General features: G+C 43.8%; 2 protein-coding genes across 2 annotated transcripts; both read left to right on the top strand.

The window, feature by feature from the left end:
* The first annotated feature begins 2,876 nt into the window (after positions 1 to 2,876).
* TCHH (trichohyalin) lies at positions 2,877 to 9,207 on the top strand. Its single transcript, XM_045586693.1, has 6 exons — positions 2,877 to 2,922; positions 4,443 to 4,606; positions 5,358 to 6,412; positions 6,587 to 7,331; positions 7,548 to 7,989; positions 8,035 to 9,207. The coding sequence occupies exons 2-6, from the start codon at positions 4,469 to 4,471 to the stop codon at positions 8,658 to 8,660; spliced, it is 3,006 nt and encodes a 1,001-aa protein (XP_045442649.1). The 5' UTR covers positions 2,877 to 2,922; positions 4,443 to 4,468; the 3' UTR covers positions 8,661 to 9,207.
* Positions 9,208 to 15,138: 5,931 nt separating this feature from the next.
* Positions 15,139 to 20,664, top strand: TCHHL1 (trichohyalin like 1). The gene is made up of 3 exons (XM_036452985.2): positions 15,139 to 15,319; positions 16,684 to 16,841; positions 17,527 to 20,664. Exons 2-3 carry the CDS (start codon positions 16,704 to 16,706, stop codon positions 19,582 to 19,584), a joined length of 2,196 nt encoding a protein of 731 aa, XP_036308878.1. The 5' UTR covers positions 15,139 to 15,319; positions 16,684 to 16,703; the 3' UTR covers positions 19,585 to 20,664.
* Positions 20,665 to 24,607: the final 3,943 nt, after the last annotated feature.

The following is a 24,607-nucleotide window of genomic DNA, read 5'->3' as shown; positions in this document are numbered from 1 at the left end:
CTTTGTTAGTTTTATTTGTTAACACGGCAGAGCTCCACTCCCAAAGATTTCAAGCTCAGATGAGGCTTCAGGAATGAATGATATAAATTTTATTTTCTCTTTTTTCAATTCTACTGTAATAAAGAGCTCACATCTCAAAGCCAAGTATCAGTACAATCCTGTAGCTATGCTCTGAACCCATTGGCATTAATCCTTGGTCAAGAAGGATATTCTTACAGAATGGAGCAGGAAGGAGTACATAGGTCACTCCTGGGCCAGTCAGGAACGTTCTCTGACCTTTTGGTGCCTCAGTCTCCAGTCTTATAAAAGAAAGATAATGAGGCGTTTTGTCTATCAAGGAGATTTAAGATGCTCAGATTATACAAACACCATTCTTTTTTGATGAGCCACAATGAGTGGACACTGTCTCATTCCAGGGATTCTCAGTTGGTCTTTCCAAAAAATGGACTGAACCAATGTCAGTACTTGATTCTTTTCTACATTCTATGTTTTCTACATAGAACCCTGCCTAAGTCTGGTTCTCTGGTTTTGGATGGGCAGAGGTGGTGTCCCAGGGCATAACATTTTAAATATCACTTAAAATGATATTTTTAAATAATGATACTGTGTTAAATAAAAGGACATTATGTAGCAACAGGGCCACTTCATTCGAAGAATATCAAACCTGATTTTAGAATTTTAGCATTTGAACCTACTCACAATCTTTCTGATGATGGACCAAGAGCAGCAAGGAAGACAGGATAATTCTCTTAGGTTGGTTCAGGTTTTTTAATATTTTTCCTTGTGATATCCTGACTTTAAATGAGAGTGGATAAGAGAGCCATCACTGGATTTAGCTTCTTTCAGAGTAGGGAATAGTTTGTTACAGTGAATGCAATTTCGGCCATTTTCTCAAGGCTGTTTGAAAGCATTTTCCTTTTGGGTTTGCTTCTCTATTTGATTTGCTTGCTCAAACATGATTTTGGAATGATTAATATTTTCCCTTTGTTCTCATAGAAGCTAGTGAATGTCTGGTCCTCTTTGGACTGCTTTGACTATAGTAAAGTAATAGAATCCCACAAATGCATCCCACCACCTGAGCTAAGGTTCCTCACAGACTACACACAGGTGGATAAAAAGAGAACCAGACATAGGCAGAGTTTGCCCAGAGAATTCCTTGAAGGACATTCATAAAAAAAAGGCTCATATGCACCCTGGCTGGTGGTGTTCAGTGGTTACTGTGATGGCCCATGCACAAAAGGGTGGCAGGTTTGATTTCTAGCCCCAGGGCACAGGTGGGAGACAACCAATTGATGGATCTCTCTCACATCGATGTTTCTCTGAGGATTTTTTTTTTTTTAAGGCACATATCCTCTGTGAGAGATAGAGGTTTCATGGTGATTTGTGGTTGTAGTGCTTATGATAGTTCTATCCTAGAATTCAAGAATGAAAATAATTGAATAAACCCCTAAATAGAGGGGAGGAGAAGGGGGGGGATCTTTACTCTTCATTAAGGAGCTGCTACATCAAGTTTGCTAACTGATCCCAAGAAAAGTGACAGTTCTAGGAAAAACCCTAGATCCCAAAAGTGAACCAGGCTAACAGTTGCCTTCCCATCACCTTATTGTTTCCACTTTCCTCTCCCCCCACCTCTGAGAGGGCAGCAAAAAGGAGCCAAATAGAATTCAATTCCATCATCACTTGGACCATCAAGATTTAGGCTCCAAATTACATTCCATTGAAGGACCTTCAACATGTACTTGCCTCTGTGAAACAAAGAAGGAGACCAAAATGCCAAAAGCCACTGGATCGTTTAATAGTCCCCATAAACGTATTTGGAAGCCAAGTTTCATATAGTCTGAAATGTAGGGGTGGGAGTCACTGACAACCAAGGATAAAATCCAGTTCCTTACAATAAAACAGCACTGGGGTTTGCAAATGATCTCCAAGGTTGAGAAAGTTCCGGCAGATATAATGTGCTAGAGTGGCCGATTACCTTAATGCACTTCCAAGAGAAGCAGAGTCAAGTGTTTCGGTGTTGTAATCATTAGTGACTTGAGCTGAGCAGGATGATTATATCTTTAAAAAAAAAAAAAAAACAGATTACACCAGCTCTTTTTCTCCGGGAGCATCAATATGTTAATGAGAAAAGAGAAAACTTCATTTAGATGTCACATCCCTAAGAAAGAAATTTGACAGATTTCAAATTCTCTTATAAGTAATTGAATTAAATATTTTTAAATGAACACCCAAAATTGTTTACGAAGAAGACAATCCCCCCCACCCTATAGGAAAATCATTATAAGACCCGAGAGTACAAGTGCAATTTTTTCCCATTTGCATTTTAGAGAAGAAACTAAAATCAATTCCTTATACCCTTTCATTGTCCAAGAATTGTTTCAGACAGGGCTATCCGCAGCTCCCCATGAACTATCACATCTCAGAGAGAAATTAACTAGTTCTCACTAGTTCATGTCAAGATTTCTGTTTGATCCCAGCCTATACATTAGATTTTTTTTTATATAGTAAATGGCTTAGAAGTCACTACTTTGAAATAAAATCATAATTAATTAAGGTTCTGAACATTGATGTTTGTTTTATTGTTTTATTTCACTTTAACCATTTAAAAAATTAGAGATTTTGTCAAATATTCTATCCTTTTATGTTAGGTGGGGCCAGTACCCTGTCAGGAGGCAAGGTCTGTGAACCTCATGCCAAATAGGTACTTGAGCAAATAGTGAGATAAACAAACCATTTGTGGAGACAGAGGTGGAGCTGGGCTTGGTTAGGAATGAATCAGGCCATCCCACAGAGTGGGTGTCTCCTTCCCAAGTAGGTCTGCAGGGCACAATTAGAACCCCTATAAAAGACCCGGCTACCAGCTGCCCAGTACACTTGCCAGTGGTGTCAGCGAGCACTCAACTTCTCTCTCTGGTGAAGTGGGTAAGTCCCATTCAATGGGATCATGTTCTTCTGTATGTTTCTTCATTTTCCAGTTGTTGTAGATGTTGGGTCAGGGGGAAAGGAATGGGGGTTGTCTATAGTGTCAGAGACATCAGTATCTTACAGAGATGTCTAACTCCAGGCCATCTTCTTATGGTTGGAGCCATTATTCAAATAGAGACATGGTCTCCTCTCAAGACTCTGAACTCTATAAGAATGTTCACATGTCAGGGGTTGGAAGATAGTTATGTGTGACTCTGATGGGGTTCATCTTTCTAAAAACTGCTGTCTCCAAAGTTTACCAACACTTGGTTCTCTTTTTTTATTGGTTCTACCCAATATGGGCCATCTTCATATATACTTATGGTATCTGCAGTATTTCAAGTTGATTGGTAATTAAAAAAGCCAGCTAGATGAACCACTATACTCACCCAGTCAGTGAAACTTCCCATGTATTCTTTTTAACATGGATATCTGCTCTGGCTAAGTTCCATTTTTTTTAAATATATTTTTATTGATTTCTTACAGAGAGGAAGGGAGAGAGATAGAGAGCTAGAAACATCGATGAGAGAGAGTCATCGATCAGCTGCCTGCACACCCCCTACCGGGGATGTGCCCGCAACCAAGGCACATGCCCTTGACCGGAATCAAACCCAGGACCCTTCAGTCCCCAAGCCGACGCTCTATCCACTGAGCCAAACCGGTTTTGGCAAAGTTCCATTTTTTATAATGCCGAGACTCAAATGGTTTATTTGGGTTTAACAAAAGCTAACAATAAAACCAATGTTATTCAAATTTGTCCAGGTTCAATTTGACTCATTGACCCTGGTAGCCAATCAGAAAGTACCTCTCAGAGCTTTCAATAATTGAATATCTGTGATATATCTTAGTTAAAGCAGATAAAATGTACTCTTTGTTTTCTGCATTGGTTTATCTGAATGTTACAATGCCACCTTTCACTACGGAGAAAGTAGTGCTTAATCTTAGAACTGCTGATTTATGAATTATATTCCTAGATCTTTTATGGGCTATAATGTTGGGAAATAATCCATATTCCCTTTTTAATGTTCTAGTTGCCACTAAATGTTTTGCTCCACACCTAGGTGTGTGTGGCTTCTAGTCACTATAAGATACTTTCAGATTTTCCTTCACCTTTTGGCTTTTACCTACCCTTTTAGAGGCAGAGACTATGAGTTTCTACGTTATTCTCTACACTGGCTGATCTGAAATTTATTAGGGAGGAGGAAGAGATGGATAATTCATTCAGCTTGTGTGAACAATCTGAAAGCTGACTACAGGACAGTCTGCAGATAATTCCCAGGCTTGACGTTTCTCGGGATCTCTCTTCCCTTTTCTAAGGGCTGTACAATATTGAAAAATAAAATGCTTTGAAAGTCCAGGTTGAAAATAGCTACTACTGTAAAGTCAAATTACTTAAGGATCTGCCCAAAACAGTGGGGATAAAACCTCCCAAAGATCAGAAACAGAGTTTAATTCTGGATCCTATTTTATTGTTTTAGGTTTACTTGAACTTAAGGAAGAAAAAATGTCTCCACTTCTGAGAAGCATCTTCGATATCACTGAAGTTTTCAATCAATATGCCTCACATGATTGTGATGGAGCAGCACTGTGCAAGAAAGACCTGAAGGACCTCCTTGAAAGGGAATTTGGAGCTATTCTTCGGGTAAGACATATGAAGAAAAGGACATTTCTCTGTTCATTTGGGTTATGAAATTCCTTCTCAGGAGCAAGGAATGGTGACTTTATATTCATTTTACACCATGATAGCTCTCTACTCCATTCCCATTCATTTTTGAGCCTGAAGATATCTGTCATTATAGTCTGAGTACAAAAGAAGTTACTAGCAATTATTTCATGTACTTGATGGCAATGACAATGTGAGTGAGCTGGTGGTCATGGAAGGTTATCACCAAAGATGTCAGATCAAACTAGACTTGAAAGGAATTTAAAATTAGTTGCAAATTTCAATAAATTCATATTGTCCACCAATGAATGGTGTTACCGTAAATGTTTTGTTCTCTTTTCAAACAAAAAATAAAAGTCAAGTCAAAGGAACCAGCTATTTCAGACAGAAATGGCTGTTGCACATCTTCATAAAGAGCCATTGTATTTCTCTGTTGAGGATGAGTTCGTTCTTATCCACCCAGCTAAAGAGAATTTGCATTCTTTTAATCAGCATTAAATTACAAGATGGAAACACTTCCAACAAGTGTATGCTATGAAACGAGGTATTCACATTTTACATGAGGGCAACAAAACTCCACCATACACACTGGGATTTTTCTCTTCTCTCTTATGCCTTTTGAGTGTCTGCACATCGTAAAATGTATATTGTGTGAGGAAGTTTACTAACTGTAAATGGTACATTAAAAAAAAATTGTCTTCATCTTTCTTTTTTTTTTTTTTTTTTTTAGCGACCACATGATCCTGAAACGGTAGACTTGATCCTGGAACTTCTGGACCGCGACTGTAACGGGCTGGTCGATTTCAACGAGTACCTCCTGTTCATTTTCAAAGTGGCTCAGGCTTGTTACTACGCGCTGGCCGAGGCCTCCGGGCTGGAGGAGGAAGCCCCGGGTGAGGGGAAAGGGGCCCCGTTACTAGACCGCAGGCAAGAAGACCAGAGGAGGTTTGACCCCCGGGACAGGGAGGAGGAAGAGGAACGCAGGCAGAAGAGGCAGGAACAAGAGAGGGAGCTCGCTGAGGAAGAGGAGCCGAGGGAGAAGCTAGAGAGGCGCGAGCAGCGGCTGCAGAGGCGGGAGCAGGAGGCGCTCCTCGAGGAGGAAGAGGAGCTGCAAGAGCGCAAGGGGCTGGCGCAGGAGGAGTTTCCCGACCGAGAAGAGCAAAGGCTAGAAAGGCGGGAGCAGCGAGAGCGCCAGCGCCTTGAGGAGAAACTGCGCGAGCTCCAGGAAGAGGAGCAGCTACCCCGGCGGGAACGGCAGGAGCTGAGAAGGAAGCGCCTGGAGGAGGAGGAGGTGGAAGAGCAGCTGCAGAGGCTTAGGCGCGGGCGCCAGGAGCCCCTGGAGCAGGAGCTGAGGCGGGAGCAGGAAGAGAGGCGCGAGCAGCAGCTGAGGCGGGAGCAGGAACCACGCCTGGAACGGAAGCTCAGGCGGGAGCAGGAGCTCAGGCGGAAGCAGGAGCAGGAGCAGGAACCGCTCTTGGAGCAGCTGAGGCGGGAGCAGGAAGAGAGGCGCGAGCAGGAACCGCGCCTGGAGAAGCTGAGGCGGGAGCAGGAGCTCAGGCGGGAGCAGGAGCAGGAGCAGGAGCCGCTCTTGGAGCAGCTGAGGCGCGAGCAGGAAGAGAGGCGAGAGCAGGAGCTCAGGCGGGAGCAGGAACCACGCTTGGAACGGAAGCTGAGGCGGGAGCAGGAAGAGAGGCGAGAGCAACTGCTCAGGCAGGAGCGGGAGCAGGAGCTGAGGCGGGAGCAGGAACCGCGCCTGGAGAAGCTGAGGCGGGAGCAGGAAGAGAGGCGAGAGCAACTGCTCAGGCAGGAGCGGGAACAGGAGCTGAGGAGAGAGCGGGAGCCTCGCTTGGAGAAGCTGAGGCGGGAGCAAGAAGAGAGGCGCGAGCAGCAGCTGATGCGGGAGCAGGAGCAGGAGCAGGAGCCTCTCTTGGAGCAGCTGAGGCGGGAGCAGGAGGAGAGGCGCGAGCAGGAGCTGAGGCGGGAGCAGGAGCTGAGGAGAGAGCAGGAACCGCGCTTGGAGAAGCTGAGGCGGGAACGGGAGCAGGAGCTGAGGCGAGAGCAGGAACCGCGCTTGGAGAAGCTGAGGCGGGAGCAGGAAGAGAGGCGGGAGCAACTCCTGAGGCGAGAGCGGGAGCAGGAACCACGCTTGGAACAGAAGCTGAGGCGGGAGCAGGAGCCGCTCTTGGAGCAGCTGAGGCGCGAGCAGGAGGAGCGGCGAGAGCAGCAGCGGAGGCGGGAGCAGGAGCTGGCTGAGGAGGAGGAGCTGCAAGAAGAGTCCGGCGAGCTGGGCGAGAGCCGCGCCCTGCGGTGGCAGCGGCAGCTGGAAAGCGAGGCCGAAGCCCGGCAGAGCAAGGTGTACTCGCGGCCGCGCAGGCAGGGGCCGCTGAGGCGCCGCCAGGAGCAGGAGGAGGAGGCGGAGAGGCGGCTGCAGGAGCGCAAGCAGCGGCTGCGGGAGCGCGAGCAGCGGCTGCGGGAACTGCAGGAGGAGGAGCAGCGCCTGAGCCAACGGGGATTCGAGCGGAGGCGGGAGCGGCAATTCCTAGAGCAGGAGGAGCAGCTCCTGGAGGAAGAGCGGCGCCAGGAGGAGCTGCTCCGCGACCAAAAATGGAGGTGGCAACTAGAGGAGGAAAGCCAGAGGCGCCGCCACACACTGTACTCCAAGCCTGCTCTGCGCCAGCAGCTGCAGCGCGAAGAGGAGCAGCTGCAACGGGAGAAAGAGCAACTGCAGCGCGAGGAGAAGTTGCAACGGGAGAAGAGACGCCAGGAACAGGAGAGACGGTACCAGGAGGAGGAGCAGCTGCGGAGGGAGGAAGAGCAGCTGCAGCGCGAGGAGGAGAAGTTGCAACGGGAGAAGAGGCGCCAGGAACAGGAGAGACGGTACCAGGAGGAGGAGCAGCTGCAGCGAGAGAAAGAGCAGCTCCTGAGGGAGGAAAGAGAGGAGAAAAGACGCCTTCAGGAAGAAGACAGAAAGCTCCGTGAGGAGGAACAGCAGCTGCGCCGCCAGGAGCGCGACAGAAAGCTCCGGGAGGAAAAACAGCTCGTCCGGGAACGGGAAGAAGAGCAGCTGCGCCGCCAGGAGCTGGAGCAAGAGCTTCGCCAGGAGGAACGGCAGCTGCGCCGCCAGGAGCGCGACAGAAAGCTCCGAGCGGAGGAACAGCTCCTCCAGGACCGGGAGGAACAGCAGCTGCGCCAGGAGCGCGACAGGAAGCTCCGAGCGGAGGAACAGCTCCTCCAGGACCGGGAGGAACAGCAGCTGCGCCAGGAGCGCGACAGGAAGCTCCGAGCGGAGGAACAGCTCCTCCAGGACCGGGAGGAACAGCAGCTGCGCCGCCAGGAGCTCGAGCAAGAGCTGCGCCAGGAGCGCGAAAGGAAGCTCCGCGAGGAGAAACAGCTTCTGGAACGGGAAGAGCAGCAGCTGCGCCGCCAGGAGCGCGACAGAAAGCTCCGAGCGGAGGAACAGCTCCTCCAGGAACCGGAGGAACAGCAGCTGCGCCGCCAAGAGCTCGAGCAAGAGCTTCGCCGGGAGGAACAGCAGCTGCGCCGCCAGGAGCGCGACAGAAAGCTCCGAGCGGAGGAACAGCTCCTCCGGGAACGGGAGGAACAGCAGCGGCGCCGCCAGGAGCTCGAACAAGAGCTGCGCCAGGAGCGCGACAGGAAGCTCCGAGCGGAGGAACAGCAGCTGCGCCGCCGGGAGGTCCAGGAGCAGCTTCGCCGGGACCGCGACAGAAAGTTCCGCGAAGATCCACAGCTCCTCCAGGAGCGGGAAGAGCAGCTGCTGCGCCGCCAAGAAGAGCAGCAGCTGCGGGAAGAGCAGGAGCTGAGGCGCCGGCAGGAACGGGAGAGGAAGATCCGGGAGGAAGAGCAGCTCCGCCAGCTGGAGGAGGCGCAGAGGCGCGGCCGCGGCTGGGAGGGAAAGGATCAGGGCCGGCAGCAGCTTTTGGAGTCCGGCAAGCGTCCGTTTGCCCGTGCCCCGGTGCGCTCCAGCCCCCTCTATGAGTACATCCAAGAGCAGAGGTCCCAATACCGTCCTTAAGAAATGCTGCCGCCTCCAAAGCTTCCGCAAAGGAAAATGGGAAACACTGGGTCCCAGATGATTCAAATGTTTTTGGTTGTGGGGAAACTGTTATGTTAGAATGTCTTTTTTTTTTCCAAAGTCTTAAACTAGACTCATGTCATGGACTTTGTACTTCTTTTAGTCTTCCTCAAGTAGTTCTTTACTGCAGGCTGTCTTTGCTCTTTGGTGCAGATGTGGTGTGCATTTAAAAAAAAAAAACAAGTCATTTAATGTGTTTAAGGAGTTTTGTTTGGGGAACACGTTCATTTGCTGCTTTCAGAAGTAACAAGAATAATCAGATGGGAGAGTCAAAAGAATCAGGTCTGTTTTTTAAATGGTTGACCTATCTGGTGGAGAATTAAGATGTTTTTAGTGTTCAAGTTGGTATTTCTTCTTGGGCCTAAATTACATTTATATTTACCTCCACATAACCTCTCATCTTTTTGGCATAATTGGCATAGATTGTGAAAGGGGGCTGGATTTTTACTGTAGGGAAACTGACTTCTACAGAAACTGACTTGCACAGGAAAACTCCCTGTGAAAGTTTGAAGTCCATAATTGGAAGAAATTTCTATTAAGAATAACATTTAGCTTTAAAACTTAGAGTTTGAACTGGTTTCTTTTTTTTTTTTTTTTTTTTTTTTTTTTTTTTACACCTGACTCCATAAATACTTAAATCTCATAAAGCAAAGTAAGGTGTTTCTCAACAACTCCAGAACTCAAATTTTAAAACTGTGTTTGCTGCAGTCTATAATGCTCAGTTCTCTTCCCCAATCTTTGGTAAATTTCAGAATATTACTACCTTTATTAATTTTACCTGAGAGGAAACATGCTTAGGGTCCTGTAGACATCTATCTTGCTCTAGGGCCAATAAGAGAGCATTATGGGAGAAGGGAAGGGAAAACTTTGTAAACAGAGGGGCAAGTTCCTACAGGTCCTAAAGAAGACCCATCAGCCCACAATCCTTTGAAGCCTACTAATACTGCCTTGGAGACATTCTTGTTGAAATAATTGGACTGTATTAAAAATTAATAATAAATGTTTAGCAAACAATTATTTTTGTCTGTTTTAATTATGCATCAAATCATAGCTCAGTATCTAGTGGCCTAGGAACTGAAAAAATTTGCCATTCACTTAAGGGTATTTGGTTATGATTATGTCTAAATTTTAAAAAGAAAAGAAAAGAAAACACACAATCTTTGTTTTCCCCAACCAATTTTCCCTGTTAGCGTGCCCCCTCCGCTCCCCCTCCCCCAGCTCCCAAAGCTAGGATTCTCTGCCCAAGTGTTTTTATTCATGACCTCACAGCTTTCTGTGCTTGGTTGTTTTTTTGTTTGTTTGTTTTTTAATATATTTTATTGGCTTTTTACAGAGAGGAAGGGAGAGAGATAGTTAGAAACAGAGATGAGAGAGAAATATTGATCATCTGCCTCCTGCACACCCCACAATGGAGATGTGCCTGCAACCAAGGTATATGCCCTTGACCGGAATCGAACCTGGGACCTTTCAGTCCAAAGGCCGATGCTCTATCCACTGAGCCACACCGATTGTTTTGTTTTGTTTTGTTTTGTTTTTTCACTGTTCATGGCAAATAATGGTACTCCCAATGTTTGTTAATATTTCCATTCAAGAATGCAGCAGCTTCTTTGTCTTTGATGTCTAATGAGCTGATAGTAGGAAATGGCCTGAAAGTTTAGCTCAGCATTATAGAAATTGTAGATGAGCTGTTGGTTTAAGCAGCCCCATCTCTTAAGTGACAGTCAGAATGTGTTTAATAGTGCCAAAAATATCAGATTATTATCTAATGTTCCTGTGCCATCTGCTGGAGTCTATATTTAGTATTCAAGCCTTGATACCAGGAATAAGTCCAAAGGAGGCCCTGATCCAGGATAGTATTTCTAATTGTGAGGGTCATGGATGAGAAGACGTCCTATATTATAGATACTCATCATCTTTGTCGGATGTGGAGACAAGAAAGCTCTGCTGCTGAGTATCATTCTGATGGAGTAAGATGGCATTTTCTGCAAGGAGCACCAGCCTCTCCCTCACTTGAACACAAATAGCAGACGCCCACCAAAGACAGAACCTGGAAATCCCCTGACACACTACCATGGAATATCACCTATTTCAAATGATTTCTAACTACAAAACTATTTTCTCCCTAAGATCAGTGTATGTTCTTTACTTAAGGATCTTCCTAGAAACCATGGAAGAGCCTCACTGGCTTTCTCCAAGATCCATTCAACAGGCATTTATTTCAGAGCCCCAGGAAACTCCTGAAATATGCACTCATCATCTACACTACAGTTCAACAATAATAACTCTGATAAAAACAATCAACGCCCTACCGATGTCTTACAGAATTTTACAAGATGAGGAAAGAGCCATTTTCAAAGAAGAAAGTATTGTTTCATCAGTTATAATAACCTCATTTAAAAAAAAAATGGGCCAGCCAGCCCATGCCCTATGGCTCTTCTTTTAGCAATCTGGCAGGCTATCCGTCCTGCTTCACATAGTTAATATACACACATGGGCAGAAGCTTGAGGCTGTTGGGCAATTGACTGCTTAAATATAAACTGGGAGCTCGATTAACATTACCTTGGCTGCTGCTAAAGAATCGGGTTGAGGGTTTAAAATGCTCTGTGATAGCAAAGCTGGTCTCTATGTGTTCTGGGCTGAATTATGTCCCCCCACTAAAAGTTTATATGTTGAAGTTTTAACCCCCAGTACTTTAGAAAATATGAGGTGCAGTATTTAGATAAATATTTTCTTGAACTGAGATCATTAGGTGGGCCTTAGTCCAAAATGAATGGAAATTCGGACCCACATAATAAAGGGAAGATGATGTGAAGACACAAGAAGAAGACGGCCATCTAGAAGCTAAGGACAGAAGCCTGTAATAGATCCTTCCCTCATAACCTTCAGCATAAAAAAAAAAAAAAAAAAAAAAAACCAACCTTACCAACCCCTTGATCTTAGATTTATAGGCTCTAGAATTGTGAGAAAACAAGTTCCTATTGGCTAAGCAACCCATTCTGTGGCTGTTATGATAGCCCTAGCAAACTAATACATCATGAAAGGGGACGTTCTTTAGCTAGAAAAATCTATCTGTATTGTAATCACCTTTATCCTCTGACATTGTGCAGGCCTGTCCCGGTTGCCCAAAGACCCCCTTTTTCTTTTCTTTCTTTCTTTCTTTCTTTCTTTGTTTATTTATTTATTTATTTATTATTAAATCTGTCGTAGTTTCTCTATGATGCAGTGGAAATAATACTACAAGTAATAAGAAGCCTGGAGATTATTTATTCATTTAATAAATATTTATTGAGCTCCTGCTCTGTGTCAGACATTCTAGGCAATATGCGTACAGTGGTGAAGTAGACATTCTGGCCTATTCCTTCACTTGACTATCTGTGTATCCTTGTGCAAGCTATTTAAGCTCCATTGTTTCATATGTCCAACTGTGAGTCTAGAATAGCTATCACCAAGGCTATTCCCAGGACTGAAAAATAATTACTTTAATTCTAACATTCAGCTTGTCCAATTGAAGCTCTCAAAGCAATTCAAAATAATCCCTCAGCCCAGCTCTACCAAAAACGGGGAAAGTTAACTACTGAAGCTTCGGAGCCTAGTTCCAGTTTCAAAGATCTTTCTTTTCTAGCCAATCAGACCTGAACTTCTCTCAATTTGTCTCCCAAATTTCTCTTCAAAATGCCTATCATCCCAGGTTTATTCATTAAAGGATAAGATCCCTACCTACTCCATTTTCTGTGACCCTAGTACTTTCAAAGATCATTGCCCAGATCTGTGAACTTCGCATATGCACTTAATTACTCTCATTTCTTTTCTGGGGGGGGGGGGGGGGGGGGGGGGAGAAGCAAAGTCCTGGAACTTAGTTTCACTTGAACTGGAAATCTGAGCCACTAGTTAAGTATGAACCCATCTCTACATTAATTACACATGGCTAATATTTTCATTCAGTCATAGTAATTATGTTTGTTTAGCAAGTGTACTGGGCTGTAATCTTCTGAAGATTATAATCTGTGTACTAAGTAATAAGCACGTGTTTTCCTTGTTAGTAAAAGCTGACAGTCACATGCAATAATCTGTAACAAAACAAAAGTAGACTTCTGAATGGGTATTATTTTCTGAACCCTCCAGGCATCCATGGCAGGCACTCAAATTACAAAAACTTTTTTCAAGTCTGATTTCTACTTGTCATTACTCCTCTTTTAAAAAACAATTGTTGTATTTTCTGCAAGATAAAGTCTAAAATCTTCAGTTTGGAATTTAAGGCCCTCCACTTTCTAGAGACAATCCACCTTTTAAACTCTGGTCCCCCCTACCACAAGAAATTCTTGTCATTTTAAACAGAGGAGTAATTAACCGAATTGATAGTTTATAAGGATCACCCTGGCTGCAATGTGGATGGTGGGCTGGAGAGGGTTAAAAGGAAAGCATTAGCAGGATATTACAATAATCCCTGCGAGGCCCGGCTGGCATGGCACAGTGGTTCAGCATCTACCTATGAACCTGGAGCTCATGGTTCGATTCCCAGTCAGGGTACATCCCCAGGTTGCAGGCTCAGTCCTTAATGTGGGCCATGCAGAAGGCAGCCGTTCAATGATTCTCTCTCATCGCTGATAGTCTTTCTTTTCTTTAAATATATTTCAGAGAGGAAGGGAGAGGGATAGAGAGATAGAAATATCAATGATGAGAGAGAATCGTTGATCACCTGCCTCCTGCACTGGTCACACTGGAGATGGAGCCCACAACCCGGGCCTATGCCTTGACCGGGAACCGAACCCTGACCTCCTGGTTCATACATCAACACTCAACCACTGAGTCTTTCTTTTTAAGTCAGCCTTGAACATACTTAGTTTCCTTCAATCATTTCTCAAGAGATTGGCCTGTGAGTGCCAGGGCAGGGAGACATAACTTACTCAACTTTAAACATCCCAGTAGTTGGTACCGTGAGTGAGAAATAGTTGGTTCTCAGGGGATGTGGACTGATAAGAATTAAAATGATTTTTATATGCCAATCTCAATTCTCAGGAGCTTCTTCGTTTTAGGGCACGGGTGGGAAACATCTGGCCTCAGGCTATATTAGGCCCCAAAGGAAATCACTTGGTCTGGCCCTGCAAAGGCACCGCTGCCAGGACTTGAAATTCAATAAACCTAGGAGCTTTTTTCATAGCAACATAATCTTATATTAAGTGAATTATAATAAGCCAATGATGTTCTAAATATTCAATGGCCCTTGGCAGGAAAAAGGTTCCCCACCCCTGTTTTAGGGGCATGCTGAAAAATTTTATTTCTAGACAGAAACTGTTAATGTAGATCCCCTCCCCCAACATTCAGTTTCCTTATATACTTGCCTTGATTATCCACAAGATAAAATGATTCTGATCAATATCAATGCTTTCCTTAGTCTCAGATTTCTCACATAATAAATCACCTCCAACCTCACCCTTCCATTATCTTGGTTTATCTTTTACACTTGTTTTCATGGATCTATTTCTTAAAAACTGGCACGAATGTTTTAAATCATACTCTATTCTCTCTTTAAATATCTAAAACAGAAACAAATTCTAATTCTCATGTTAGTTATATATTCTCTTCTAAGAGGAACCCAGTTCTAGGAGGAAATATAAACATTTGCCAGTTCAGCATCCGGGGCTTTACTCCTACCTGTCCTCAGCTTAAAAGTTTCTGTCTCCCTTTCCCCTTTACAGTAAGAACACAGTTAAATAGATGCTCCTTAGATTATAAAACTGCCTTTAAAGAGCAGATATTGGTCACATTTTTAAAAATATATATTTTATTGATTTTTTACAAAGAGGAAGAGAGAGGGATAGAGAGTTAGAAACATCGATGAGAGAGAATCATCAATCAGCTGCCTCTTGCACACCCCCTTCTAGGGATGTGCCCGCAACCGAGGTACATGCCCTTGACCAGAATCGAACCTGGGACCTTTCAGTCCACAGACTGACGCTCTATCCACTGAGCCAAACTGGTTTTGACTGATCACATTTTTTAAATAGCACATCTAAGGTAAGCAAAGTGCTGCACAACCCAGCTGAGATTCCCCCCAACCCCCAACTCTGCCTGTAAGCACAGAGAGCAGAGCATTAAAACACCTGAATCAACTGGTATCTCCACTTCTGTCACATGGCTAAAAGGGGCCTCTATTTTTAAACACATGATTGACACCCATCTTTCTGGGCTGGGTCCAATTAAATCTATCCTGAGTAGAATGACCAATCAGATGACTTCTGAGGCTCCTACCAGCCTATGATTTGTCCAACAGAAATGTAATTGTGTCCTTAGGTTAAAAAAAAAAAATCATCACCCCAAAGATACCTCAAAAAGTCAATAGTGAACCAAGATACCTTCTTCCCTTCCCCTGGATGAGTCTGAAATCAAGATTGAACTGAATTTGCCTAAAAAAGGAAATAAAAGTAAGACAAGCTGGCAGCAGAAAAACAGAGTCAGTGTGATGATGAATCAGGGCATGAGACCCAGAGGATGTCTCCTTCCAAACTGTGCAATTAGAGACTCAATAAAAGGTTTCAGTGCCTGCTATCAGCTCACAACCAGCTGACCGGCATCCCACTTGTTCTCACTCCTGAACAAGGTAAGTCTCAATGAGTATCTCTTGAGCTACTGCTTTGCTTCCATGTGAAATTATGTAAGGATTTCAGAAGAAACATTATTGATGATACTGAATGGGGGGCGGGGGGGGGGGAGGGCAGAGGGGAGGAAGGGGGTCCAGCCACCCAAATGCATCACTTGCTTCCAGAACTTCTTTGATAATTTTCTGTTTTAAAAAATATAAACTTGCGCAGAAACCAGTTTGGCTCAGTGGATAGAGCGTCGGACTGTGGACTGGAGGGTCCCAGGTTTGATTCTGGTCAAGGGCATGTACATCGGTTGCGGGCACATCCCCTGTGGGGATTGTGCAGGAGGCGGCTGGTCGATGTTTCTCTCTCATGGACGTTTCTAAGCTCTCTATCCCTCTTCATTCCTCTCTGTGGAAAATCAATAAAATATATTAAAAAATAAAAAATACAAACTTGCCATAACTGGTTTGGCTCAGTGGATAGAACGTCAGCCTGCGGATTGAAGGGTACCAGGTTCGATTCCAATCAAGGGCATGTACCTTGGTTGTGGGCACATCCCCAGTAGGGGGTGTGCAGGAGGCAGCTGATAGATATTTCTGACTATCCCTCTCCCTTCCTCTCTGTAAAAATTCAATAAAATATGTATTTTTTAAATACAAACTGTTTGTATGACATAGGCATGAATATTATTTAACAAGACATAGAACTCAGACCTATATTAAAATAAAAATGCAGAGTTATTGAAATGATGGGTATTGATGGAGGGAGAGGGGAAAGTCAGGACTATTTTACCAGTAAGTTCCCTGAGCCCCTGAGCCATGTCTTCTTGGTTAAAAATTAATAATAATAATAATAATAATAATAATAATAATAATAAAAGTTGCTTTGGCTTCAAACATAGCAGTTGATTTACTTCTCTTTTCTCTACAAACTTTCCTAACTTCAAAAGTTACACTTCTGTAAGCAGAGGAGTTAGACTGAGTCAAGGTGGGAGGAAAACAGGTGGGCACTGTTAGGTGAGGCTGGAAGGATTGGTCTCACTTTGTTGGTTTTATCTGTGTATTTTAGCACTTACATTTGAGTTCTCTTTCCACCCTCCTTTTGCAATAAAGCCTTCTCTGAACCTATGAGCGTTGCTGTTTTCCGAAGGATAGGGTGAACTATCTCTTCTAACATTTACCTGTGCTAGGTCTGATTTCACCACATTACCTGGTACAAAACTAAATCACCCCCTGAAGTTCAAATACAGTATTTTAAAACGCAGAAGAGAGCAGGTAATGGCAGTGAAGCTGGGACAGAGTCAGAAAGAACGACGATCTTGTTATCTCCTTCCTGAAGGACCCATCGTAGAAGATCAAGTTTGTTTGTCCTTCCTCAGAGTCTCCTGAGTTTGTCAAGATGCCTCGGCTCCTGAGAGATGTCCTCCGTGTAATCGAGACCTTCCACAAATATGCCCGGGAAGACGGTGGTGAGGCGACGTTGACCTGCAGAGAGCTGAAAAGGCTCATCCAGGGAGAGTTTGGGGACGCTCTTCAGGTATGGTGCTCACAAATCCTCCATCTGTCCTTTCTCCATAACCCAAGCAGGACGGGCATCAGTGATCCCTGCCTGTTTTACACCTGGCTACCAGCTCTCAGCACTCACTGCTGTTGAACAACTTTTTTCATTCTCAGCTCCCCACTCTGTGCAATTGCTTAGCCAATATTCCTTAGCTCAAAACGAAGCTTTTGAGAGGAATCGTGAACTAGTACATATCTAAATGCAACTCATAAGTGATGTAAATGCTCCTTTGCACTCTCATAAAATAAAATAAAATGGCATCCAGAATAAAAAAAAATTCTTACTAGCCCTAACTGGTTTGGCTCAGTGGATAGAGTGTCGGCCTGCAGACTCAAGGATCCCAGGTTTGATTCCTGTCAAGGGCATGTACCTTGGTTGCAGGCACATCCCCAGTGGTGGGGGAAGGGAGGAGATGCAGGAGGCAGCTGATCAATGTTTCTCTCTCATCAATGTTTCTAACTCTCTATCCCGCTCTCTTCCTCTCTGTAAAAAAAAATCAATAAAATATATATATATTTTTTTAAATCTTCCTATTTTGGGAAGTCTCACAAGTGCCTGAAGAATAGGGCTAAAAAAAATGAGTATTCTTGGGAAACATATAGGCACTCAACACACTTGACTTCTTGTAAATAGGCTGATTTCTCACTGTGTTTTCATGCAGCCACGTGTCATTCATGCTGTAGAAAGAAACTTGAATCTTCTGACTATTGACAGTGATGGCACCATCAGTTTTGACGAATTTGTTCTTACAATCTGCAACTTGTTAAACCTCCATTATCTTGACACACAATCATTATTAAATTCAGAACCAAGACAAGGGTCTACACCAGAGGAGAAGCCAGATGATATGAATCTCCAGGCAACCAGCAGAACTGGCCAGCCCACAGAGGGAACTCCACCGACTCAAGATAAATTAGAGCTTCCTTTGGGAATGGTGTCATCAGCTCAGCTCAGCCCTGGGGAAAGAGGCTACAACAGGGTGGAACCACAGGGAGACACCGAGACTCACAAACTGCCAGGAGAAGCCTCTGGGCACAATGAACTGAAGAACCAACACCTGGAAGATGGACAGAGTCAGGAAGTGACCCAAGGAGTAGCATCAACAGGAGACAAAGGGGCTGAAAATGAGACAAATAAGCCAACAGCAAGATCGGAGCAGAAGGGCAGACCCACAAAGGGGGAGGAGGGACAGGATAAGGAGACTCCCAAGGAAGAAGATCAACCAGCAAGGGAGCAAAGTAGCACTAAGACAAGGGGTCAGATTGGAGAACAGAAAGGGAACTTGGGAACCCAAAGTTCTCCCCCAGAAGAAACAACACAGAGACCCCCTGAAGATCAGAGAGTTGCAGCAGGAGAGGTTGTGAAGGAACCCTTTAAGGCACAAGAACAGCCACCACAAGGAAAAGATAAACCGAGTTCAGAAGGCGTAGACCTGCCAGACCAAACTGATTCCAAGGATGATGGTAGAACAGCCGAGACTCAAGAACCAGGAAACAATGCTGACAGGACACCCCCGGAAACCAAGAATGCAGCTGAGCCAGAGGGTGACGGCAGAACACTTGAGACCCAAGAACCCCCAGCACAAGAAAAAGAACAGGAAACAAGCAACTTGTCAGTCCACAATGACAGCAGACGTGTTTCAGGAACACCTGATGTGAGAACTGAAAGGAAAGAGGGGAGAGACTCTGCGGCCCAGGAAATCGTAGGGAGGGAAGAAAGCGAAAGGAAGTCTCAGCCACCAGCCCTGGAAGAGGAAGCACAGGGTGGCAAGTATCCAGGATGGAAACTCCAGGAATCAGCAAAAGAAAGGGATGCCAGAAAAGGTTCTAAGACACAAGAGTTAAGCTCAGAAGGAGGAGGTCAGAATCATCCTGAAATTGAAGAAGCAGTCACCCCAGGAGAAGAGGCAAGAGAGGCAGAGGAAGGGACAGCAGAAGCACTTGTGAGCAACAAAAATGTCCCTGCAGCAGAAGGGATACCAGGAGCAGGAGAAAGAATGTGGGAGTCGTCACCGCGTGAGAACAGGTCTGGAGGAGAAAATAAGAGGGTCACCAAGACTCAAGACAAGCTTGTCAAGGAGGAGGTTGGTTTCCAGGGGGAAGATCAGGAGCCAACAGTCACACAGAAGGATAAAGGGTCTTCTGAAACCCCCAACAGCCTGGCTCCGGAGGATGCTGACAGCAGCTCAGAGACAAGGGACCCGCCTATGCAAGGGGATTCCCAGAGTCAAGCAGACTCACACGAAGCGTCTGTGCAAGGAAGTCCCAATGATAACCCAGACACCCAGACACAGTTGGCACTGGGTGAGGAAAACAGAATTCAGGCGGCAGTCGGAGGAGAGGATGAGCAGCTCACCAAGGAACAGGAACCGCCCGAAGGCAAAGAGCACAAGATTCAGGGCTCGGGGACTAAAGGCCCAGGTCCAGCTGTGGAGCCCAGTGAGCCCCCAGAGTCCCAGACACACCTCGAAACCAAGAAACTTCTCACCTTAGAGGAAGAGGATAAAAGCTTCCAAGAGCTGGCAGGAGAACAAACTCCAGCCAAGAAGGGACACAATTCTTCAGTCCCTGAGGCAGGCCTTGAAGAGAGGACTCGGAGGAACGAAGAGTCCTATTCAGCAGGGAGCAGTGCAGTCTATTCCAGTCCACTGTACAAGTACCTGCAGGAGATCCTGCAGCAAACAGGCAGAACCAACGAGGAGCATCAAAACCACGCTTAGACAGCCAGGGAATAAGCCTCTGCCATCACCAGCTCAGCAATGAGATCTCAGATTTTCCTGTCTTTTCCAACGACAGCCAAGCATTGCAATAGTACACCAGGAAGCTTCTGCCTGGATAGGATTTTGCTGAAGCATAACAAACATCAGCTCCCCAGGTCTTGGAAGATAAGCAAGGCCACTCTCTGAGAGAGGAACGAATCCTTATCATTGTCCCAGGACTCAACATGCCCCGAACTTCTTCCTTCTGGACATGTACACACTCAGATGCAGATGAATAATCCTTTAAATTTCCTTCCTAAGTTTTCACAAGAGCAAATAATAAAGTATTCAGCAGACAGAGCTACTACCAAAGAAATGTCACACTGAACAAACAGCCTATCATAGGATGCTATTGCCAGGTGTTAAAATGAACTTTGTCAAGAGATAATTTATCACAACTTACCTATCACTAAAAATGGAAAAATCCTCTTCACATTTTAACAGGTGCCAATTTCTTTAGCTGACTAATTGGCTTTTTATAATGTGGCAATAGGACAGATGTGACTCTACAATATTATCTTACCATCGTAAAATATCATTAATTCATAGTGGTAGATAATTCTGTTTCGTGATACTTTTCACACAGATTTTAAGTTTATTCTGAAATGTTATCCCTCAAAATAATCTCAGATATCTCCATAACTTAAAATAATTGTGATATCTAGCACCCAATTAAAATAGATTTATGACTTTCTTTACTAATGTCCAGTTGCAACTAAATCTATGCTACATATTCATTCATTCATTCATTCACTCAACAAACTTTTATTAAATCCCACACCTTACCCAGCCTTTTCATAGTTTTTGGCTCAAATAAGCAATCAGAATAATTATAAAGAGGAAAGAGAATACAAATCTAAAGTATGCTTGATTCCACAAGAAGATCTTATAATCAACTATCCACTAGGTCTACAAAATGTTTATCCACATGGCTTGCTAAGGGCAATGTATTAAAATTAACAATTAAACAATCTGATGATCAATACCTTTTCTTGGTTCATTTTCCCCCCTTTGTTTTCCATTGAGCCTTTAAGACATTAATCAGAAACAAAGCAATCTTAGCAATTTCTGTTTTCTTAAAAGAACTATAATTACAGGATTATGCTCTCAGAACTTAATAATGACATAGAAAAGGAATAAAGTAGTTATCACGGGTTTCCTGAAGCCAAAAATACCCCATTTCTCATTGTATTCTTCTTTTGAGGCTCAATTTTCTTCCACTTCAACTCATACCTCTTCCAGAATCTAATATTCTCCATTTCCTCCCCCTCAACATTTTCAGGTCTTTTCATTCTACCTACAAACATGAATGAACATAATGAATATTCCTACCTAAAAAAAAAAAAAAAAAAAAAAAAGTATTCTCTTAAATGAGCAAGAGACATGAGACAATTCACGCAAAAAGAAGAACATATATTTGAACATAAACTAAACATCCCTTTTGGCCAGCAATTTGGCAATATATATCAGGGGCCTTAAAAATAACAAAGGTCATGAATAATAAATTCACTATAGGATCTCAATAGGTTCTTGTTTAAACCCATCTTCTATATCCAGCTTTCACTCTCCCTCTGACTTCAAGTTCCCTCCACCTAAAAATATTGTCTCTCCCTTCTTTCTACAGATTTTTGTCCAAATCCTGCTTATCCCATGGAATCCAACTCTAATGCCACTTCATTCATTCATCCCAAGATTTTATTGAAAAATCCATACTAATTCCATATGCTGGGTGAAGCATTAGGACAACAGTGACAAAACAAATAAGTACTCTTTAGCCAATGAGGGAGGGAAAACCCAAACTTCAAGTGCAACAATAAATACACGAGATCATCCCAGTATGATAGTGAGGGCCAAGGGAGCAGGAAGGCAGAGGCAGGCAGCAATGCTGCTATAGAATGCTACCTTAACCTTTCCTGATGGCTCCCACAAAACAGTCGTTGGCCTCCTCCCTTAACTCCATAGTTTCTACTTAAAGCCTTTTTTCTTCCTTGAATTACAGTTATTTGTGTGTTTGTCTTAGCTCTCTGCTCAGACCATAAGCTCCTTGATGGCAAGGTTCACCACTTACATGTCTTGCTATTCTGCATTAGTATGGAGCATAGCATCAGATATATGCTATCATGGCAATAAATGTTTAGTGAATAAGTACCAATATCATGGTCATAGCCTCTTAGCTGGTCCCCCTGCTTCCAGTCAATTCCTTCATTTAACCACTCGAGAATTTTGCAAGTCATTGTTTCATCTCTCGTTTCAAGATCTCTCTGTGACAGACTCCACTTTCCTACATATCACATTGAGTCTAACTTGATCAGACTCTCTATAATATCCCTTTAATTACAATTTAGAAATGTACAACTCTTACTGAGGGCATCAGATTAGTCTTCTAATTGTCTTTTAACCCTGACCTTGATCATTTAAATCCTGTCTCACAATGTTGGCGGGAACATTGTTGGGACCAATTTCACTCAATTATTTCATTTAAACGTATTCATTAAGCACTTGCTATGTGCAAGACACTGATGGGCACTGGACATGCCCTGGTGAATGGAAAAGGCATGCCCTTACCCTAATGAAGAATCCAACTCTAAAGTACTGCAAAGAATTATTCAAAGCCAAGGTGTTCATCGAATTATTACTTCCAACTCCACGGTTTGCATTTGTGATTCACCTTCCCTGAAAAGTGTTTCAAAATCCTCTCTACTTCCTCAATCATACCTGTCCTTAAAGTCCTAGATTAAGTCCTACCTTTTCCCACAAGTCACTGATCTTTTAACGACTACATCACATTCCTAGCCTGCACCGCCCAGATAAATACATTAATGCTTACTGGCTGGTACTACTCACTAATTGTTCTTTGAGTGTTATTTCCCCAACTTAAGCTCTCTGCCTGTGTAAAATATCATAATAACAAACCACAGGGTTATTATGTAGAATTAAAAAAACGAGACTAGTACCCAGAATATACGAAGAATGCTTGTAAGTCAATGAGAAAAACAAAACAAAACACACACACACACACACACACACACACACCTTTCTAAAAATAAAAATAAAAAAATAAAAAAAATTAAGTAAAAGACATGATAGGCACTTCAGAAAAGAGGACATCAAAAAAGCTGATGAAAAGGCACTCAATCTCGTTAGATATTAGGTAAATGCAAAATAAATCACAGTGAGGACATACCAAGTGTCTGAAATTAAAAAGTGATGATATCAAGTGTGCAAAGAGGAAGAGCAAGTAGAACTCTCACACTGATGGCAGGAGCATAAATTGATTTATTAATTATTTTGGAGAACGATAGGGCAATATCTACTGAAGCTGAGCGTATGCAAACCCTATGGCCAAGTAATTCCACCTCAGATACAGAACCCAACAGAAAGGCACCAAAAGGCATGGTCAAAAATATCCATAGGAGCATACACAGATAAATAACCCACAGGCCCATTTATTCCTTTTAAACAGTTTGTTTAGAAGGAAAAAAAAGTTTATTTAGAAGGAATAAAGAAAAGTTTGTTTAAAGGGGGGGAAAAGTTTGTTTAAAAGGAATAAAAAGTTTGTTTAAAAGAAATATATGCAAACCGCCTAGCATTAGTAAGTACTCAGTACATGTGTGTTTACTATTTTGGGCCTAGAGTCATATCAAATCCTTGGGAGGCACTTTGTTTATCTATTAATTCAACATTTGACCAGCTACTGAACTATGCATACAGGGTGTATAATGATGAACACAACAGATATAATTCTTCACCTCATAGAGAATACAGTCGGATGAAAGAAGATAGTCATTTTAAAAAAATGTTTAATACATAATTACAAACTATGCTAAGTGTTATGAGGAAAAAAACCAACAGAGAGATCTAATTTAAATTGAGGGGCCTGAGAAAATGGCATTGTCTTCATGATTGATTTTGAATAGGACAGCAGGACTGGGAGGATCAACCCTTGGAAATCAGTGCCCCACAAAGCACTCGAGCGTGTGTCTATGTCATTGCGGAGCATTCCTTTTATTTCGTGACACAGAGAGACATGTAAACGTCACCCCTGGTTTGATTACCAAAACGCTGTAGAGAACTTTGTCCGTTTCACCAGGAGGTGTGCGCTCTTATAAAGCCCCGAGGGAGGCATTCCTTTTAAAATTTAATCCTAAGAAATGCTATCTTTCTTCATAAAAAAAAATAAATGTAAAAGATGACATCTTGCTTTCCTATCAGAAGGACCAGATAACTGATGTTTTCTTTGGGGACCTGCAGCCAGAAAGCTGACACCGTGAAATGACCTGGAGGTCTCCTGCCGTCGGTTTCACGACCACGGACACTGCAGGGAGCTTTCCCTTTTCATGGACCACACTAACTCCACTCAACCACAAACGCTGTCTCTGTCTTATTCTCCACCCACATTCCCTACATCCAGCCAACTGTAAGCATTCACTCCGTAGGTGTTGTTACCCTAATGAATGAATCCTAAGTTCTCTCCATATTTGGGATCACGCCCTCCTCCAGATGTTCCATGGAGTCTGTGTCTTTACCCACATTTACAGCAGGTCATGAAGGGGCCATCCAGGACCCGGGAGGTGTGTGAGCCTCAGAACCTCATGCCTGGGGCTTGTTCGCCACCTTGTGGTGAATTGACTGCGAAGTCCCAAATAGGTGCATCTTTAGGCAACAGGGACTGGGGAAAGGACCCCACCTCCACCTCACTGCCCTGGCCCAGGGGCTGACAGTGAGGTTACACCCTGTTTTCCCTCACGGAGCTTCAAATGGATGAAAGATTCTACCCTCTCACGTGCATCTGTAATGGAGGTTGTAGGGCAGAAAGTGCTCACGGGTCTTCATTTCCATTTCCATCTCTTCACTTTTAGTCTGTGGGCATCTTTCGTTCGGAGGTGGGTCTCTTCAAGGCAGCATATCTACGCAGGGTCTTTTTTATCCATTCAGCTACCCTACGTCTTTGGACTGGAGCATTTACGCCACTTATATTTAAAGC

The sequence above is a fragment of the Pipistrellus kuhlii genome, unplaced genomic scaffold, assembly GCF_014108245.1.
Source record: "Pipistrellus kuhlii isolate mPipKuh1 unplaced genomic scaffold, mPipKuh1.p scaffold_m20_p_24, whole genome shotgun sequence".
NCBI lineage: Eukaryota > Metazoa > Chordata > Mammalia > Chiroptera > Vespertilionidae > Pipistrellus > Pipistrellus kuhlii.
Note: the sequence above shows the minus strand (reverse complement) of the source record. Positions and strands in the feature narration are given on the sequence as shown.